Source organism: Tubulanus polymorphus, chromosome 1, assembly GCF_964204645.1.
Source record: "Tubulanus polymorphus chromosome 1, tnTubPoly1.2, whole genome shotgun sequence".
Taxonomy (NCBI): domain Eukaryota; kingdom Metazoa; phylum Nemertea; class Palaeonemertea; order Tubulaniformes; family Tubulanidae; genus Tubulanus; species Tubulanus polymorphus.
In genome coordinates this window covers 17,728,094-17,750,807 of record NC_134025.1, presented here as the reverse complement: position 1 = coordinate 17,750,807, position 22,714 = coordinate 17,728,094, and the positions used below count along the sequence as shown (strand labels likewise).

Here is a 22,714-nt window from a genome sequence, read left to right as displayed (position 1 = left end):
GTTATGTTAAACCGCATTGGTGTGACTTGACACATCAAATGCGTATCCCGTTTTGATATATTTCTATTATCCACTTTTCAAATTATAAATAGCACGCCTGCTCAGAAAACCCGTTATCGCTGCTTTGCAGCTATATTTCATTTTTGTTATTGGTGTCCCTTGCCATGACAACCGTATCAACAGTGTCTAAAAAAATTGTCACTGATTTCATTTTCATCATCAAAATCATAGCCGGCACTATAAACCTATTTTCTGACTAAGTCTCATCATCTGAACTGCTGCTGTCATATTCGTTGTCACTCTCAATTTGTTCACTACCAAATTTCAAGTCACCAGCATCACTGTCAGCATCATATACGAGCTGCTGAACCATTTCATCCTGCCAAATTGTTTTTTCCTGGCTGTTGCCATCTTGGATTTTATGCAGATGGCAGCACCGGCTGATACTGATAGATATGCCCTTCTAGAAGAAGGGTTAAGTGATACTGTATCACATACGGTACGGGTATGCTAGCTTGTCAATTTGTACCGTATGCCATACAGTAGTGGTATTGTAAGGGTTAACAGTTCAGTGTTCAATACATAAGGTATGCACGCAATAATCTGATAAAAACTAAACGGTCCTCATGAACGATACTATTTAGTTTGTTGTCTCCAATGCGTGATAAAAAGTTATTGACTACGGCAGAGTTTCCACGCTCCACACTCGCGAACAACCAGTCGGTTAACGGTCTAAACGGAAATCAAAGTTGAATCTGCGTCAAGTCTTGGAGATGTTGAATCTCAGTGAAGTTTTGCATTCAGTTGCATTCCGAATGAAGTTTTGCATTCAGTTGAATCTCGAAGTGAAGTTGCTCCTCCAAGCGGAATTAACGATTCGTCTGTTCTCGGACTTGTAACTGCGATACTTATTAAAATCTTTAACTTTGCGTGACTACGCAACGCAAAAATATTTGTTAACTCTTATGTTGGTTAACAGTACGTAAAAAAGTTATTCTTAACTTTTAATTGCCATAACTATGAATTAGAATAAAGTTACATACAGCTGCGCAAACCCGTTCTTATCAGCTCACTCTTTTCAGTCATAGATAATAAATATCTTCCAATATTCCTCTAATTGCTGTAGAGTTCTAGTTGAAAATCTCCAAAATAGTTTTTGTAATTTTAACTTTAATTATATAATAATTCCTGCTTTTTGCAAGTAATTTCTCTTAAAATTTCGGGAAACCTCTGGTTGAGGATCTTCCTCTCTGAAATCTTGCTAACCACTCCCTGACTCCTGCCGCATCCAGTACCTCATAAATAAATAAAAGTTAAATGAAGTTTTTTTCAAAAAAGTTTGATCATAAATAAAAGTTCCTATTTTCCCAAAAGTACTGATGCTACACGAAACTTACAAATGCATAGTCTCATTGTAAAAATATTCTGCAACACTTAAATATTGCACCAATATTTAGAATAAAAAGAAATTTAATGTTTTAATAGAACAATTTTGCAAACAACTTAATGTTTCCCTTGTAGTAGAATTGATCTTTCGACTTTATAGAAAAAACAATGAAACCACAAATCAAGTTTGCTCATTTCAGCTGGAATGCACTCCCAACTAAAGGTCAATGTGTGACTGGTGATAAATATATTGCGTGTAGCGTAGTTTGTGCTAGGAGACATTACTATTACTGAATATGATGTAAATATTCACATAAAATTGCTAGTCTAAAAAATAAAGACACTGAGGACACGATTACAGGATGCTGAATAAACCCCCAAAATGATTCTACTTCTGATTCAATACACGTTCACTTAGGTGGGCTACACTCAGAGCGAGATAAGTGTGCGTAGTAGAAAAAAAGATGTAATGAGGAATATAAATTTTGTTTTCACTGACTGACATATCCTCATGCATTGAGAGTTGGTTCCAATGGTATATTAGTGAACAAGGAAACAGCGTCGAAAGATATAAATTTTTGTCCATTAGGTTTGAGATTTTTGAGTTTGTCTAGGCTGATAAAGGCGGCAAAATTGTTATTCAAGATTTGATCATTTACAATTCTAAAATGTTTGCTATTCTCGGTGATTCCAATTTCTACAAATCCATCAAAAACAACCCTTTGAAAAAGATGCAATCAGCTTTTAATTTAGGTTTAAAAAACATCTCTAAGAAATTTCTTGACCATTCGGACTTCCTCTCCAAATTTAACTCTCGGCTTCCAAATCTTCCTTATGCTTATGGTCTTCAAAAAATTCATAAACCCAATTTACCGTTAAGACCGATCATTTCTAATATCAATTCTCCATCATATCGGCTCTCCAAATATCTGGCTAAAGTACTCTCCCCGGCTTTGGGTACTTTTTCTGATTCTCACATTTGGCACAATATGGATCTTTTAGACAAACTCAAAAATCTCAAACCTAATGGACAAAAATTTATATCTTTCGACGCTGTTTCCTTGTTCACTAATATACCATTGGAACCAACTCTCAATTTCTTAAAAAGAAAACTCCCGCACTCCAATCTTGATCTCCCATTTCCTGTAGAATGTTTACTTGAACTTTTGGAACTCTGTACTACCAATTTATATTTCCAATTCCAAGACAAATTCTATGAACAAATTTTCGGTTTCGCTATGGGTAACCCATTATCCCCGATTTTGGCTAATCTTTTCCTTGAACACTTTGAATCCGAAATTCTCCCTAAGTACGCTGGCTCTAAACCTAACTTTTGGATTAGATATGTTGATGACATTCTGAGCTTAGTTTCTGATAATTTTGATCTTACCTCTTTTATCGACTTCATCAACTCCCAATATCCATCTTTGAAATTCACTTTTGAATGGGAACAAAATGACCAAATTCCGTTTTTAGATGTTCTAATTCACAATAAATTTTCTCATTTGATTTTCTCAGTCTACCGTAAACCTATCAACGCCGAGGCATACCTTCACTTCTTTTCGTTTACTGCCAAATCAATCAAAATCGGTCTCGCTCAAGGCCTCTTTCTCCGTGCACTGCGGATCTGCGATGAAACCTTCCTTTCGGCTGAATTTGACCATATATCCAACTCTCTTAGAAAATTGGCTTACCCTGATCACATTTTGAAAATCGCTATTTCTAAGGCTAAACGTACTTTCTTCAATTCTAAACCTCCAGAAAATAAAAAACACATTTCAAAGTTCATTGTAGTTCCGTATGTACCTGTTTTGGAAAAGTTTCGTCACTCTCTCCCTTTATTGGATAAACAAATCATTTTCACGTTTGAAAACAAAATTAGTAAGACTTTGGTAAAAAACAATCAATCTAAACCTTTGGACTGCGGAGTTTACAAAATTCCTCGTTTTGGCTGTGATAAAATTTACTTTGGAGAAACTGGTCGTGATTTAAAAACTCGAATTTCGGAACACAAAAAGGATATAATAAATCAAAAACCGGCTAGTGGCGTAGCCAATCACGTTTGGAACACTGGTCATCGTTTTAATTTTGATAAAGCCGAAATTATTTATACTTCCAGCAATTACACTAAACGCCACATAGTTGAGTCTGCCCTAATTACTCGTCACTCAGATATTAGTACCAATTTAAATAATGGCTTTTCTCCGCATAATTCCCTTCTTTCTAAGTATATTACTTCATGCCTTGACAAACACTAATTATTTACTCACTCACCAATTTACTCAATTAACCTGTCTTCCTCTGTATATATACCTGTATATATATCTGTTTTTAGTCTATTTCTCACACCTGATGATGATCTCTAGGGTGAGATCGAAACGTCGTGTCTTTTAAATATTTTAGATTTAATAAATAAATTCTGGTTTTTAAATTCTTTTAATCTGTAAATAGTGGGATTTTATCTTATTAGGGTGTAATTATCTTGATTGTATCCATACGAAGTTTATTAAAGGTTAATGTCAACAAATAGTCCATTACAGTCCCTCAAATTTATGTGCAGAGAAGCTTTTAACCAGCAAAACCGTGGTCTGTTTCGTGTTATCATTGGCCTACGTGACTCACCTTGCTAGAGCGTTCACTGCCGGCGCGCCGCTTCAAAGTTATGAATGAAGTATTATATAACTGACTGTTAATGACATACAACAAATAAACTTTTAAAGAAAAGTACCTAGTGTCTGACATTTTACTGAAAAATTCCGGATTGATTCACCGCATAGTTTTTTCATAGTGAGCATTTTAGTATATGAATCAATTAAGATGATTGACAGACGCAGGTGCGTTTGTATCAGCTGTTGAAGACGTTCGATGTAAACAATGATATTTACCACGTGCGCGATGAAAACAGCACATCAAACTAAGAAGCACTGAATTTTTCAATTACATGTGATTTGAATAGGCATCTGTGCTGGTTTTTCAAAAAGTCGAATCTTTATTGACTCCTTCTGCATAGGCCTAAGCCAGGCCCTCTGGAATTGAATTGAATTCAACACAGTTATTCGCCTGCAATTTGCGATGAATCTTTTTGAAAATTAGCTTAAAGATTGGGTCTGGCGAGATGTCCACCTCTATTGTAAAAAAAATGTCATTGGTGATCAAATATGGCTGCCATTGGGGTGGCCATCTTGAATTTCTTGTTTTCACGATGCAGCCCGCAATTCTTGATGGATTTCCACAAAATTTGGTGTGAGGATCAGGGTAGGTAAGCTGTCCATGCCTTTTGTATATGGAGGTTATCGGGTTTCAAATATGGCCGCCAGGTCAGCCATCTTGAATGTCTAGCACGAAACGGCCTGCAATTCTCGATGCTTTTTCATGATACTAGGTGTAAGGATTTTGGTAGGTGAAATGTCTACCCCTTATTGAAAATTGAGTTCAAGTATGGCCACCAGGGTTGCCATCCATCTTGGATTTCTTTTCAGCACGATACCTACACCAATTCTTGATGCATTTTTTCATAGAGTGTGATCTTGGGGCAGCTAAAATGGGCTTGGCTTGTCTTTTCATGTTAGGATATATTAACAGAAAATGAACATTATCGCCACATAGCCTATACCATCTTAACTATTTTAATACTTGTTACATCGTTACAATGTAAATCTTTCTGTAAAACTTTGAATACTGAATCATTCTTCTTCTACTGCGTCGTGAAGGTATAAGGCCTGTGGGCCTCTTGTTAAGAGGGGGCCTGCCCCTCAAATACTCCTTATGGAGAACACTGACAACACTGTCTATTTAACCAGAAAATATATGCCATTACTATATTAATAATCTTTTCAGCTCTTCGTAATGTACGGCTAAGCCAGATGACCAAGACATACAATGATATTGAGGCAGTCACCTGTCTTCTGGAAGAGGTAAGTCAAGATAGATAGCTTGTCCAGGGCACAACCTCCGGCGGTTGTTTAAAGATTTATTATTCAGCATTATTCAACAAGATCCATGTTAACTAAATATGTCCCTTGGCAACGTAATAATGATTTTGATGAGACTAGTCAATGTAGTTACCTGATTTTTATATAGATCAGATAGGTCTATGGCTAAAACAGTCAAAAAATATCCTATACCATGAAACTGATAAAAAAACCCGAGTTATTAAACCCTAGACACTTCTTCAGCCAAAAAACTGTTCCTGCCAGTGTCAAGATGGCTGACAGGTGGCCATTCTTGTCCCCCGCACTGCATAAGCTGCCGGCAGGGGACATGGTATCCGCCCCTGTCCGTCTGTCCGCATCTGCTTGTGAACGCGATTCAAGAAGAACCATTGATAGCATGACTATGATATTACATAGCAGTATTACCCCTAGGGAGAGGATGTGCCGCATTGATTTTTGGGTCCAAGGATCAAAGGTCAAGTTCACTACAGGCTTTTCATGTGAAACCTTGTGAACATGATTCAGGAAGAACCGTTAAGAGCAGGACTTTGATATTACATATTATGATTATTCCTAGGGAGAGGATGTGCCATATTGGTTTTAGGGTCAAAAGATCAAAGGTCAAGGTCGTTATAGGTCATTTATATGAAACCTTGTGAATGGTATTTAAGACGAACCATTGATAGTAGGAGAATGATATTACATGGTAATATTACCCCTCGGTAGAGGATGTGCCCTATTGATTTTGGGGTCCAAAGGTCAAGGACACTAGAAATTATTTATGTGAAACCTTGTGAATGCGATTCGAGAAGACCCATTCATAGCAGGACAATGCTATATCATGGTTTGATTACCCATAGGGAGAGGATGTGCACTGATGATGTTTGGTTCCAAAGGTCAAGTTTAGTAGGGGTCATTTGTGCGAAAATTTGATTCAAGAAGAACCATTGATAGGTTGACATAGCTATTTCACAGTATAATAATCGGGGAGAGGATGAACCCTACTGATTTTGGAGTTCTAGGGTCGAAGGTCAAGGTTAGAAAATCTTAATCACTTATGATTTTCAGATACTAAAGATTAGGGTCTTCAGGGTTCGCGGGGATGTAGATACGTATCAAATTGCCTTCTCAATTGCTGAAATCTGCACTTTTTACACATTTTTGTTTAACGTTTGTTAGTGATAGTGGAGTTGGCATTGAGCCGAGCGGTACGTTTTTTGCAATTGAAGACATGCAAAACCTCCATCGATGACATGGTCAACTGCATTGAAATTCTCCAAAAAAACTGTTTTCGGCGGGAAAATTCTTAGCTCTTGCATATAAGGTTGCAATGAGCTCGATTAAGGGGGGGGGCTTGTTACAAAAAGCGAATGTGATTGAGCCGATTCATGTAAAGTCGCGGTATGTTTTTTTATGCGAGCATTTGTTTCATTGGTTCTCGGCTTAAACGACGTATAATCGATTCGATTGAAGACATGGCGAACCTCCGTCGATGTACATGGTCAACTGAGTTAAAATTCTACGAAAAACTGTTTTTGGCGGGAAAATTCTTAGTTCTTGCGTATAAAATTGCAATGACCTTGATTGGGGGGCGACGTCTCTACGAGAGAATGGGATTGGCTGTTTTTGGGATATACGGGGAATTCCTGCGTTACTGAAATGATTATGGGAAAGCCATAGAATGGCGCACGTTTCATTGGACTAGGTGCTGTATACGTGCAAATTTTAAATGCTCATTGCTGGTGAGGATGTAATTATTTCACACATCCGCCATAGGTATTGTTTCATTTTAATACCCGGTGATTGTTTTGATTGACATTGAAGTGTAAGCGAACATTCACTTACACGAGGCCTCCACCTGCGCGCGCAGAGTGCTACACGACACACGCACACAAGATCGTACAGTACACTACTCAAGGTGATGCTGTAACGCGTGCGCGTTTGACATGAAAATAGGCTGATAATCGTAGCAGAAGATGAGCGCTGTGTTATCTGTTTGATAGAATTTGTAATAACTTGTAATTTCTTGTGAAATGAAAATATTAAGCAGCAAACTAAAAGTATAGGTCGAGGTCTGAATATTGTAGTCGTAAATTCCAGGATTTAAAACGATCTAATAACCGATTTCTTCTGTACCGATATTTTAACTTCCGCGGCCAACATTGGAAGAGGTTTCCATGACCCAATATTCAGCCACCCTCTGATATGTGACATCATATGAATTTTAGGCCATCCCATATTAATGGTCTGTTTGCCGTAACCCGACCGACCCGACTTCCAAGGTACCAAGTGAAAACTTTTTTCTGGGATTCATTGAAATAAATTTTGATAAAAACGGCCGACCGACCCACTGCCTACGTATGGGCTACGTATTATAAATGTTTGAATTCAAGTGTGCATCGTGTGAAAACATGCCTTGTCAATTTGACCTAATTTAAGTTTTCCAGGAAACTGGCAGTGTTCCAATAAGCTGCCATTCATTCTGATAGTGACTATATCAAAGCTGGTAACGTAAAACCGCGCACATATCCAATGTACTGTTTCATTTTTAACACAGAGATGACGCTCTGGACGAAGATATAATTTTAGAAATATTCTCGAAATCTACGCTATTAGACAAATTTCCAGTGCACAACGTAGATGTTTTTTCCGATATTGTTTCCATGTAAAAAGGTGATAAATTTTTTTTTTGCCCAAAAATTTAGGGAAAAAAATTTTTTCTTACCTACTGACTCATCCTGAAAAGTTAAGTCGGTGTTACGGCAAACAGACAATTATTTTGGGATGGCCTTATTTGAGTATTTTTTTCATATTGTGAAACATATTTTTTTTGAAAATATAAAATAATTTCCCTGCCACGCCTACCTGTACCCTACAAACTTTTGGACGTGGACTGTAACCAAATGTATATCTTTGGTCTTATTTGACTACAAAATAATTCTTTAAGAAAGATAAAATACAATATAAACTTGTGGAACTTTGAAGTCACGAATTAAAAGGATTTTTCAAGCAATGCCCTTACTCCAAACAACCTCTAGCTTTCAAGGTAAACCACACTTTGCCCATGGGCAATTTATTTGGATATATGGGCAAACCTGGAAATTCCGTCGCTACTAACGTAATTATGGGATAGCCAAATGGCGAGCGTTTCATTGGATTAGGTACCGTACAAGTGCAAATTCCAATATATATTCTACATACATATGTTTATATATACGTTTATATATTGTTTTGGCAGAATAACCACTCCACTTATTTTTTCTAAGCCATTTATTACTTTGCGAAATTCTCTTACCTAGACTGCAGTGATATGAAATTTACCTCAGTGAAGTAAGTTTGCTTAAAGGCATCTTAAAGCGACAGTTCCATGCAATGTGCAACACAATGCACAGCTACCACGGAGTCGCATTCATTCTGATGCTGTGTTATCAGACCACGAAGTTGACAGGTCCAAAGTTGACGGAGGCACCATGTGCAGATGATGTTCCATGTTAATCCCAATCTTGGTCATTTCCATCGACACCATCCTTAATACTAGAAGCTGTGGACATGTCAGGAACTACAACTCATAAAAAATCATAATCATTATATGTGAAACGTGTTAGTCCTTCATGCTTTTTATCAAGGGATAGATATTATCGTTTTCCGTTACCCAATAAATTTTGTAACAGCAGCGCCAGTTTTGTCAATGTACTTCATACAAACAATTTCTTGTTCATTCAGTGAATTATCACACGATCCATCAAACATAATAGAGATGTATGAACCGGGATGTTAAGGCTAAGCATCCCGGTTTAGCCAATGGTGTTTCAGAAAGATTTGACTGTGCTAGCACTGCTTTGTGTACAGCCTCGTGACCATGGTCCCTGCCAGCACAGCACTTATTTGGACAATAGAAATTGACATTGACTGTTTGTCTTCTAATCCTCTATTTTATTTATTTATTTTATTTTTTTTTTCATTTTCTTTTTTCTCACAAACTCATAGCTGTATGTGGCTTAAGGATGTCTATAATTTGTATGTATCTTTTTTGCAATTTGTCATTACTTATTATACTGTATAAGCCGGTGATGAAGGTTGGCATTAGTTAATGCCAGTAAACTACATGCAGCATAGGGCTGCTGCTGCTGTTGCATCTCTTCATAAACCCCAATCAATATCAAACCATAATTGCCAATACCTCAGTAATGTAGATAATCTACTTTCATTTATCGAAGAAAATATTTTATTCTTTATAGGCCCGTGATTATTCCTAACACTTATCTATCTGGAATCAAGGGTATTTTTTAAGTCCACCTGCCTTTTTTCATGAAGCCTAAATTTTATCATTATATGATTTACCCTGTATGTTGGTCTAAATGTATCAAAGAGTATAGTAATCACCAATTTAATTTTTACCTGGTGAAATTAATGATACCTGGATGTATACTCAGTTTGTTTATACCAGGGCCTGGTTTCTTGGACTGAGTATCAAAGTTATCCCTAGGGGTAAATCCTTAATCTGGGTGACAAACACCATATTTACAATGAGAAACCATGGTTATAACAGACCGATATCAAAATGTTCCCAGGGACTATTTTTCTTCCACATCTATGAATCCCAGTCCAGGGTTTTCAAATATAACTTATATGTTTAAATAAATATTGTATTATTACTTTGTAATAAACATTGGGGCTGTCGATTGCAATGGCTTTGCACCAAAATAAAATGCTATCAGCAAAATTTCACTAAGCTGCTGATAAGTCCACAGGGGCTCGTATTTGAAGTTTTGGGGTGAACTGTGAACTAAAAAGATTTGTCGATTCAGGAAATATTGAGGCGGCCTTTTTTTCGCGTGTGAACCTCAGTGAAGTTTGTTCGAGAAAGCCTCCGCCAGTATGCGCCCGGGCTGAATATTTTTTAATGCACCCTGATTGGCTGAATGAACAAAATATGTTGAATAGATGAGAAGATACACAATATCCGTGTATGATGATGACGAGAGAAATCCCACAATAACAAAGCCAAGATTGAAAAATTCTATATCACAATGATTATAGACGTTTCGGCTAAAAACTGTTAGCCATAATCAGGCGTACTATGTATTTGACACTGATATATTATATACCATGGTGTCGATAATTTTTGGGCTTACAAATTAGACAAATAGTTTGGATATATGTGACCTTGAGGATGGAGAGTTTCTGGTTCATCATTATTGTTATTGAGGTCCGTTGCCATGACAACCGGATCAACAGGGTCTAAAAAAATGTCACTGATTTGATTTTCATCATCAAAATCATTGCCGCCGCTAAACCTATTTTCTGACTAAGTCTCATCATCTGTGCTGCACTGTCATATTCGTTGTCACTCTCAATTTGTTTACTACCAAATTCCAAGTCACCAGCATCACTGTCAGCATCATATACAAGCTGCTGAACCGTTTCATCCATCCAAATTGTTTTTTCCTGGCTGCTGCCATCTTGGATTTTATGCAGATGGCAGCACCGGCTGTAACTGATAGATATGCCCATCTAGTAGGAGGGTTAAGCGATACCGTATCACATACGGTACTGGTATGCTAGCTTGCCAATTTGTGCCATACGGTAGTGGTATTGTAAGGGTTAAAGAACAGACCGTAAAAGCGGCTCATAAAATCGGAGCTACAATCTCTGAAATCTTTTTTTTACAACATCATTGCGAAACACCGCCGTTGTCTAGAACGACGTTGTATATATATATATATATATATATATATATATATATATATATATATATATATATATATATATATATATATATATATATACTTACATAGGTAGAGTAGCGGGACGTCTATCTAAAACCGATAAATGGGGTATAATTTTAAAACCAATTAATGGGGTGTTTATCATATATATATATATCCCATAGTGTCAAATGTCCCTCTTCATGGTTTCGTACTGATGTCCCGCAACTAGAATCATATTGCATTTACGATATATATATGTCCCAAAGTATCAAATGTCCCTCTTCATGATTTTATACTGATGTCCCGTAACTTGAACAATAACGCATTTGAAAACCAGTGCCATAAGGAAATCCCGTAGTATGTAGTCATCGACTCCACCTAAATAAGTAGGTAGAGTCGAGTTGAATATCGATAGTACAGGTATATCTCTTACTATCATCTCAATTTTGCATGAAATCACTCAGAGATTTGCGCTGTGCTGCTAGGACCAATTTAGACCATCCAAAATACGATGAGCAATAATAAGACCTCAAAAATGTTTTACGTGAAACGCTTTCAACTTTGCAGAACATTCAATCATAGCTATCTTATGCATGTAGTACGTTCTTCGGTTGTGATTGTCGTTTTACTTATTCCTTAATTCGTACACTTCTTTTCGAATTTTTTGGTTATGAGCTTTTGGTTATGAAATAACTTTTTCAAAAAATATATATGCAGCCGACCGACTACCAAATTCTCCATTCTTGTTAATTCTTGTAAACATTTTTTCTTTTTAATCAAATCGTGATGTCGGTACCGAGATCAACACCATAAAAATATTATATTGTATCGGATATAACAATTTGATTCTGGAAATGGTGCAGCCATGCTCAGACAACTTTGCTAATCGGATATCGATGGCGACCTTGGATTGTAAAATTCCAGGATTTCCGTGAAATATGTTCAAAATATATCTGTATAGATTGTGCAATAGGTTTTATAGGTTGTATAATTGTACAAACACCTCAATTTCTTTTAATTATTGTAGTCTACTAGCTGTTAATCATGTTCCTGACTAAACATTTGGTCCAATAAAAATTATTTACGTTGATCTACCCCATTTTTCTATAAAAGAAAAAAGAATCCTAGAATATCGCTGAAGACGACTGATGCCCCCACATCAGGTGAAACGCCTGAGTGTAAGATACACCCCAAGCGTATGTCGACCTATTTATACAGGCAGGAAATTTCACAAAGTTATCTTGTACCATTTATGAATAAGGAGCCCGGAAATTGAAAATACAAAACAGCTCTTCGTGACCTTGACCTTTGACCCTACAGAACACGAATGTAATCAAGTTACTCACAGTCTCTAGGAAAACCCATCCAAAAAAGTAACCAAATTAACTCAAACCGTCTAGAGATAGAGCCCGGAAATGAAAAATACATAACAACTTCTAGTAACCATGACCTTTGACCAACAGGACCCGGAATCTATTCACTTACCCACGGTATCTAGGATAACCAATCCATAGAATTTCATTAAGTTATCTTAAACCGTTTTTGAGTTAGAGCCCGGAAATGAAATTTACAAAATGGCTTCCTGTGACATTGTCCTAAGACCTACATGACCCAAAATCTAATCAGTTACTAACCTCATATAGTACAACACAACCACATGTATAGAATTGGAAGGAAATCTGTCATAGGGTTAAGGTGCCAGGGAACAGAAACCACTGCGAACAGACGCCAAAGTGAATTCAGTGCCACCACAACACGTTGTGGGGCATAAACATTCTCTACCTACCTACCCATTTTGGTGATTGCCCCGTCCGAGAAACAGGATTTCTTTGGTGTGGCCTTACTCATTTTATTCGTAATTTTACATGTACTTCTGGGGAAGCATTTGCTTTCCAGACAAATAATTATGTGCCCGAGTTCTCAACTGATTGACGCTTCTTCCATTTAATTTTTCTTTGAGCTCATTCAAAATGCAACCTGGCGGTGCTTTCCTCTTCTTGAGGTATGGCATTACATCTTCAAAAAAAACCTCATTTTCATCATCACTCCATCTACGCTTTACTATAAAGAAATATATGTGAAATAATTCCAATCACCTAAAATGACCATGAAACTCAACACAAAGGAAACTAGGGGTCCAGATACACCATGCCTACTTGGAAAGGCTTTCAACAATCCAACCACCATTTCAATATTCAATTCCCCTGGTGACCATATACAAAAACCAATGATCATGAAACTCACCACAATCATAGAATATGTCAGCAGCTACAATTTTGCAATTGATTGTGATAACAATACATGCCTCAGTACCAATATAATATGGAAATACTAAAGGCGCTTTTATGAAATTGAATCTGATTCGGATTAGCTAATAGATGTCTTTAGCCCGCAGTCGAAGAGGACGCCACTAATCGCCACTAACTTGCACGCCGAGCAAGTGAGTCAATTTAGTAAATCAATTTACTAAACCGTTTCCATAAACGCGTTGATTTACCAAATCGGATTCACTAAACTGCGTGCCGTAAACGTGAAACTTAAATCGATTTACAAAGATTCAGTTTCGTAAAAGCGCCTTAAGTTATTCTACTATTCAACGCCCCCTGGTGACCATATGCAAATCCCAATGACCTTGTAACTCACCTCTACCATAGAACATGTCATGAGCTACCACTTAACAATTGATTGTGGTGACGAAAAACGCTTAGATATTAATATAATATTGAAATTCTAAGTTAATGTATTATTCAAAACACCCTGGTGGCCATATACCAAAAACCAAAGACTTTGAACTCACCAAAATCATAGAACATGTCATGAGCTTCAACTTTGTAGTATTTTTGATCAGCCAATTATCACGCAATTGGCGGCCATTTTGGTATCATCAGTACTTATTCGTAGGTGGAAAAAACGTTTTTCCACATTATGTTGATACCTAAGCATATTTGGTTACCACAATCAATTACAAAGTTGAAGCTCATAAGTACTGATGACACCAAAATGGCCACCAATTGCGTGATAATTGGCTGATCAAAAATACCTGTCTCAGCTACAGAACCCTATCCATAGAATAGCCACCTAAATTTCAATGAAAAATGGCAAACCAGTAGGAAGCTACAGGACTCCGAATTCAATATAAGGGCGCCTGTGATTAGCTCCACTTCCCAACAGGTGTTGAAAAACAGATTAGGCCACACTAAGTAATAGTAATACCCTAGTTTCTCATCAGATTTTTTCTGGAAAGTGACAAGGGCGGCGAATTATATTTCTATTGTTATTCTTAAATAAAAAAGTTGAAATAGAGACTTATGGAAAAGATGCGGGAGAGAATTTCTTTTTACCAGTTCGAAACGAATAGCAAGTAATGCAAGTAGAACATACCGGGGTATGCAAAAAACTTTATTGAGAATCCAAAGCTCCCTAAACCTATAAAATCAAACTATATCGTCTCATTTAATCGAGACTGAGACAATCATTTTCGCTATTTGCATCCTTCCTCGAAATGAAGTAAGATGAAGCAAACCCTGCCGGTTATATAGCTGACTAACATATATGTCTCTACCTCCAGCATCTGTTTTAGTATATGTTGGCACAATAACTGTAAGGAAACAATATAATTTGTCTTTTATTTTTCTAAAATGAAAAACGTTACAGGAAACCAATAGGGCCCGATAGATTTTGTATGGACTCAGCAGCATCGTTCAATTCAATCACCGTTAACATCAACGGCCTGCACTAGTCCGTTGACTACGGCGCTCGAGGCGGACGATCGCTAAATCGCTGGCGACTAAATCAAACATGTTGTCGCCCAGTGTGCCCCCCGCTTTAAATCTTTTCTTTTCCGAGCGAGGATTAGTGCATGTGTCGCTCTGATGATTTTTTTCCACTTCATGAACTATAAATAATACATCAGCTTGAACATATAAAGCTCGAACTTAGGTTTATATTCACGCGACAGGCCGGATATTATTTTAAAATTAAATTCACACCTGCTTTTCGAAGGGACCCGGCTGCCAGGATTTTATTTTTACAAATTTTCAGCATGATTTTTCCGACCCGGCAGCTGCGCAGAAACAAGGTATCAATTTTTTATAGTGTCAATCATGAAAAGTGAAAGGTTACAGAAGCTCGCTGCAGTCTCCCAGGTAGGCTTATCATGGTTTATTAATCTAGTCCACTCACAGAAAAGCGTAAAACAAAGAAACACCTACCGTTTAAGGTCTGGATCCTGAGTCTTTTAGTGAAGTCATCTGTCACTTACGCTTCCTAATTCAACAATTGTTTTTACGAACAGACATTCGGTATCGCTATGGGAAATCCTCTTAGTCCTATTCTAGCTAATTTATTCCTAGAACACGTTGAATCTGAAATATTGCCTCTTTACACTGATATTCACCCTAAAATCTGGCTCAGATATGTTGACGATGTTCTGGCTTTGGTTCCCTTTGACTTCAATGTTGATAACTTTCTTATATATTTAAACTCCCTTTACCCGTCTCTGGCTTTTACCTATGAATGGGAATCTAATAGTAAAATACCTTTTCTGGATGTTTTGATTTTTAACTGTGGATCCTTTTTGAAATTCGCGGTTTATAGGAAACCTACCAACGCTGAATCCTACCTCCATTACTTCTCTTTTACTTCTCCGGATATTAAACTCGGTTTAGCTCAAGGATTATTTCTTCGCGCTTTGAGAATTTGCGACCCCTCATTTCTACCCGATGAAATTCACCATATTAACCAATCTCTCAAAAAACTTGCCTACCCCGATTTCCTATTGAAAAAAGCTCTACTTAAAGCTCGTACTACGCATTTTAGAAATAACAACCTTAGAACTCCTACGTTGGCTACCGATAAACAGCCTATCATTGTACCGTATGTACCTTTCCTCGAGAATTCTAAAGTTTCTCTTCGGTCACTAAATAAACAACTCATCTTTAAATACAATAATAAACTTAGTAACATATTGATTAACAACAAACCGAAAACCGAATCCCTAAACTGTGGAATTTATAAAATACCTTGTAAAGTTTGCGACAAAGTATATATAGGAGAAACAGGTCGGAATCTTAATCAACGCATAAAAGAGCATAAATTAGATGTAAAAAACTTTAAACCTGAAAGCGGAGTTGCTAGTCATGTTTTTCAGACTTCACACAATTTTAATTTTGCTAATGCTGAATTAATTTACCCTTGCAGCGATAAAACTAGAAGACATATTTTGGAATCTGCATTAATTATTGAAAATTCGAACAACGTTGTAAACCTTAACAATGGTTTTTCACCCCATAATAAACTTATATCAAAATTCCTCTGTAAACTGGTTAAACTCAACACTTGATTTCCCCTTTGATTATTTGTTATTTGTTCTCTCATCAATTTCGTCTCTGACTTACTTGTATTCACCTTTGTTTTAATTTAAGTGCCCCCTAGTTTGTCTTCCTTTTTACTACTGACTTTAAGTTTCATTTATATTTATACTCACTATTGTTGTTTATAATCACCCCTTAGCTTGCTTCCCTTTAATCTATTTTAGCGTGTAACTGTTTCTACGTTAATTTTCCTTTAGTTTGTATCATCTCTGATTACTTGAATTAGTCTCTTTGTCTCTGGATTGTATATATATCTCATAATTTCTGTTGTATCTCATTATTCCTGAAGATGACTATTAGGATATAGTCGAAACGTTGAAATAAACTACTATCTCGAAGTTTCATTTTCGGACTTTTTATTATCATTGTGGGATTCTCTCCTCATCGCGTCAACACGGATATAGTGTTCTACCAATCGTGATGTTGTACCTGTTTCATGATCCGAACAATTAGCAGACCTGTCGACATTACTTTCAGCTAAAAAACAAGGACAGATTACATAAAGTTGAGAAAATCGTTTTCAGAGATTTAATATAATCTGTTTTCAATAATTTTTCAATAGTTAATTGAATAAATAAGCCCGAATCCTACCCGGGATTTCTTACAATAGGCATATGTTGTGGCCCATAACAGGTACAGGCCTATGTCCCGTAGCATATTTTACAGTAAGAAATAAAACTAGGATATGTTGTACCTGTTTCATGGTCCAAACAATTGGCAAGGCTGTCGACATTACTTTCAGCTAAAATTAAGGAAAGGTCACTTGAATAATGAACATTGTTGTAGCTGAATGTCAAAAAATACATCATGGCTATTCCATATCATAAAGTAAGAAACAAAACGCTAAATTAAGAACAGGAAATATTCAAAATTTACAACTGGTTAGGGTAACATTAACCAGAGTTACCCAATTTACACCTGTAGACCTACATAATTTCTTTACCTAATATTCCTGATCAGAGTTAATTAGGTTAGCAGGATGTAATCTATTATAAAAGGGACCCCTGAATTTGATCTTAGATGTTGGGCCTGAATATATTTCTTTAGGCCTATGTCGCCAACTTTAGAAAATGTGGCTAACTTAAAATTCTTATTTATTGACTCAGCTAGCTCGAATGTTACCCTAAATGTTAACTAAAACGTCATTGTTTATGAGAATGGCCGCACTTATCATGCCATGTACAGAGTACAGTACCAGTAACTCGTCGTGTCTACTATGTAGAGTAGATAACACAATAAGAATGACCATAGAAGATCCAACTAGGGGTCCAGGGACACCATGCCCATTTGGAACGTGGTTTCAAATGCTCTACAATCTAACAATTTTAATATTCAACGCTCCCTGGAGACCATATGCAAAACCGAATGACCTTGAAACTCGCCACAATCACAGAACATGTTTTCAGCTACAATTTTCCAATTGATTGTGGTAAGAAATATGCTTAGGTATCAATGAAATGTGGAAAAACTTGTTTCCAACGAATAAGTACTGATGACATCAAGATGGCTACCAATTGTGTGATAATTGGTTGATCAAAAATACCTGTCTCTGATATTAAAGATCCCTTTTCATACAATAGCCATCACAAATTTCAATGAAACATGGCAAACCAGTAAGAAGCTACAGGACTCAAATTGAATAAACAGAACAAGAAAGAAATTCTAAAAAATAGGCTTGCTGATGTGGTTGTACTGAAGGCTTGGTGGTTTTGTATTTCTGTAGTAGAATTAATCGAACTTTGAACTAATTTTACTTTTTAAAGAGCTAGAGATCAGTGTTGTCTTCTATAAGTTTTCTATAAGTTACTGCTTAACCCTCGTGAGACGAGTATTATTAGCGGGTACGACTTTCGTTGTTAAATCATTGAGACGACTGGAACTGATATGTGTCCTGCCTGAATAGCATAGTTTCAGTCTGATTTGAACCCACAACTCTCGATTGTGAGATCCACCAAGCCACAGCACAGGACATTACAGGATGTCTTACTTTGTTACATGAAATATTACACCCGGGGAGTGGGAATCGGAATGGTTTTATTGTAGACGTGGACCAAGATAGTGCAAGCTTGTAGATGGAATTTTAATTGTGTCAATAAAGAATGAATTGAATTGTCATCAGCACTATGCCGTGCATGAATACCAATTTCAAGACTGATCACGCACGCTCAACCAAGGTTGGTGTGCGCTGCTGTAATAACAAAACCGATTAAATAAAATCATGAAACAAAGAAATAGCCAATGTACGAAATGAACCTAGATTTTAATACTGCAATCAGAGCCCAAGAAAGTTTCTAACGAAAGTTATCGACTCCCCAAGCAAGTAATCAATCCGTGTGATAGCAATATGGGCTTGCAAGCATGCACGTGCTTATTTTGGCAAATAACAATGGCTGCCAGTCGGCCATCTTAAATCTGACAGGGCCAGTTACTGGGCTGAAGATGAAACATGTGTAAACGAAATATGAAGACATTACATTGAAGCGTCTTTACAACTTCCCAAAATAACTGGATTCCGTCTACGGACGGACGAAGAAAAGTGAACACAATAGCCCGCTAGGAATAAAGTCGAGAGTGGGCTAAAATCGAAATTCAGTTGTAATCCCATCTCAAATCTCACAATTATATTCACTGCCAATATATCACATGTTCCAAAGTGAATAAATGCCAACAAAATGGGTTGAAATGATATTGTGGTGAAATTAAATGTTCGATTGTAGCTGAAATCGCAAAGCAACTATAATCTACCTGAATTACTTTTTATCTGAAAAATTGAAAATACCACTGCATGCAAATAAAACAACATATCCACAATTATAGAAAATGTGTATATATTTACTTCACAATTCATTATGGTACTAATGCAGAGGCTCCAAATGAATGAAAACAAAGACTGAGCTCTCAATACCTCTGGTAACATAAAAACCAATGACTTGATTCACTATGAGGATTGAGGATAGGCTCTGTCAGTAGTTAAAATTTTCCATTTTTGGAACGAAATGAATCATGCGATTTATAGGATCCAAAATAAATAATAATACCGCGTTCCTACTCAAACACACAGTGGCAAACATTTACTGACACATAGGCCTATGTCCTTGAAAATGACACCAAAATGAATGAAACATTATTTCATGCGCAATGACTATCATGACTATCACTATCAAATTAGATTTTTTGGCGCCAAAACTTTTTTGATATTTAGCCCACTTGGGACTTTAGTCCCAGCGGGCTATTGCGTTCACTTTTCGTCCATCCGTCAGTCCATCCGTCCGTAGATGGAATCCAGTTATTTTGGGAAGTTTTGAAGGCGCTTCAAGGTAATGTCTTGATATTTGGGTTACACATGTATCTACCCTAGACACATCTTCAGCCCAAAAACTGGCCCTGTCTGATTCAAGATGGCCGACTGGCAGCCATTGTTGTTCGCCAAAATCAGCACTTTTTACACATTTTTGAACTTTTTGAGGGAAATTTTGAAGACGCTTTTATCAATTACCTTGATCTTTTGGATGTATGTGAATGACCTTTTTAGTGCCCAAAAATGGCAGGTATTTTTCAGCCAATTATGACGCAATTGGCGGCCATCTTGGTGTCAGCGGTACTCATTCGTAAGTGGGAAAAAGTTTTCCCACATTATATTGATACCTAAGTGTATTTTGTGACCACAATCATTTAGAAAGTTGTAGCTCATAACGTGTTCTATGATTGTGGTGAGTTTCAAGGTCATTGGTTTTTGTATATGGCCACCAGGGGGCATTGAATAATGCAATATCTTAGTATTTCTATATTATATTCGTATCAATGCATATTTTGTAACCACAATCAATTGCCAAGTTGTAACTCATGACATCTTTGATTGTGGCAAGTTTAAAGGCCCTTAGTTATTCTATATGGTCACCAGGGGGCGTTGAATAGTAGAATAACTCAGTATTTCCTTATTATATTGGTACCTAGGCATATTTTGTTACCATGATCAGTTACAAAGTTATAGTTCGTGACATGTTCTATGATTGTGGTGAGTTTCAAGGTCATTGGGTTTTGAATATGGTCACCAGGGGCGTTGAATGGTAGAATAACTTAGTATTTTCATGTTAGATTGGTAAGGAGGCATATTTTGTTATCACAATCAATTACAAAATCGTAACTGCTGACATGTTCTATGATTGTGGTGAGTTTCAAGGTCATTGGATTCTGTATATGGTCACCAGGGGGCGTTGAATATTGAAATTGTTAGATTGTTGAGCATTTGGAACCACTTCCCAAGTGGGCATGGTGTCCCTGGACCCCTAGTTGAATATCAACATCTATTGTTTAAGAACTATTTTGAGATTTCCTGTAAACATGTTAATTGGTGATATCTGAACTGCTAAAAAATTAGCTATAGGCAATTCTGTTGTGTTAACTGATCCATTAATAACTGCCGTAAGTTTTTGATGGATATCCAAATATTCTTAATTCTAATTTGAAGTTCATTACTTATTGCTGTCAACTAGACGCTTTTTGAAATCATTTTGGTTGCCCTATTGATCTAGGTATTGGTAGGCCTACAGGCCTTCCTAATTTGGGTTTTATTTTCTTAAGGTAATGATGGGCAATTTATGAATCGATATTTTCAGTTCAGTCAACTCTGCTTGCATGCAGTGAATCCAAATTTAACACTAGATCTAAAGATCGTTGACAATTTTTATACAATTTGACTAATAAAAAGTTTTATTTGTGAAGCAGTAAATTTTATTTATTTCTTACTTTAAGTATGGTAATGTGATTTTTTTCTCTCAAGTAGAGGTTCTTTCATTTCATGCTAGACCACATGGGTTGATTATTGTTATTGTTTATGTCTTGCAAAAGATATGGTCTGTGTATGCGCCGGTATCTTTTGAATAATAAATTTGTGTGGAAGTGCTTGCATTACCTCCGGGTTCTTGATTATCTTGCGGGATTAGTAATTATGGCAAATGTAAACGTCCAATAGCTTGCAAATATCACTAAAATAGCTTGTTTTGATATTGTTTTTTATCAACATTAAAGTAGCGAAAAAATTGGCTGGTTACCGGTGTTCCCAGGCAACCATCGCAGCCAAACATACTGATTGTAAACATGCAATTGTTCATCGGCATTTTATAGCTGCTTAATTATGAATATGTACAAAAAAGTATGTACCGGTAACGTAGAAACCGACATATATGTGTATGCAGCATATAAGTTGAGGTCGATTTTTGGGCCTGCAATTCATGATTTTAACATATATCCCGCTTATACGTCGTGTCCCTTCTCTGACGAGAATAATAACTCATATCATTGTAATTGAATAGTTTGTTTTGATAACGATGTGCACCTTCACACACACCGCGGGTCAGCCTGATTGCAGCTGTTTGTTAATCAATAGAATATTACACACACACTCAGCCTAATGTATTAAGCGCTGCTATGAGCGCGCTTATATGAATACATCGTTTCAAGTGAAGCTGTGTTGAATTGAAAGGGGTTTTTTATTTAAAAACTTTATTTGTCATTAATAATTATTGTAACTATTATAGCAGTGAGAAGGTGAGCAAAGTCTTTTTGTTTCGTAGAACTTGTAATAAAACGTCATTAATAAGTATTTTGTTGTGACCTTAAAATTCTAAGTAGAAAACTGTACTCGGTGTATAAGTTGAGGTCAATATTTTAGTGGTACAATCAAGGATCAAAAACTCAATGCTGGTTTTTATGGTATGATAATTGCCATTTATTGCCAGTGTCAATGTTGCGCCATTCTTGCAAGATTTTCAACAATCAGGAAGTAACATATGGTAAATCATGACTTGAATTGAATGACTATCTACCACCCCTCATTATTGTTCTAAAAACCAAAAGTTCCGCAAATTTTCTTACTGAAGTTAACGTATTTTGGAAATGACCTAATTTGCATGAATTATAGTAGGTGACCGTTTATTTGATAACCCCCTAAATTTCTGGACTGAAAATGAACAAATCGGGTGTAGCCTCAGCTAATGGCTGACATTAGAATATTTTATGTCTACTGTTAGAAATATGAATCATATGGGTAATTATGATTAGAAAATAAGCTTATAATTAGATCACGTATCCTCAGGATAGGTACACCGCTACTTTTAAACGCAAAAAAACTTGAATATTCTGAATTGCAACACCATTAAATTGTAGCATAAAAACAAATAATTCCCAAAATTATCCCAGGAAACTCACATGCACCACAAAATCACAGACATATTCATAATGAATTCAAGAAGATTATGATCTTACCTGAATATTAAGTAACAAAACGAGCATAAACCATATGATCATGAAGTTT

The 22,714-nt window shown here is 36.5% G+C and overlaps 1 protein-coding gene across 1 annotated transcript in view; it reads left to right on the top strand.

Moving 5' to 3' along the window:
* The window catches only part of LOC141901205 (trafficking kinesin-binding protein 1-like), a 284,033-nt gene that overhangs the window by 91,972 nt on the left and 169,347 nt on the right, over nucleotides 1-22,714 (top strand). The window contains exon 4 of the mRNA XM_074788317.1: nucleotides 5,224-5,300. Coding sequence (XP_074644418.1) covers nucleotides 5,250-5,300 — 51 coding nt within the window. The 5' untranslated portion in view covers nucleotides 5,224-5,249. The remainder of the gene's footprint in view (nucleotides 1-5,223; nucleotides 5,301-22,714) is intronic.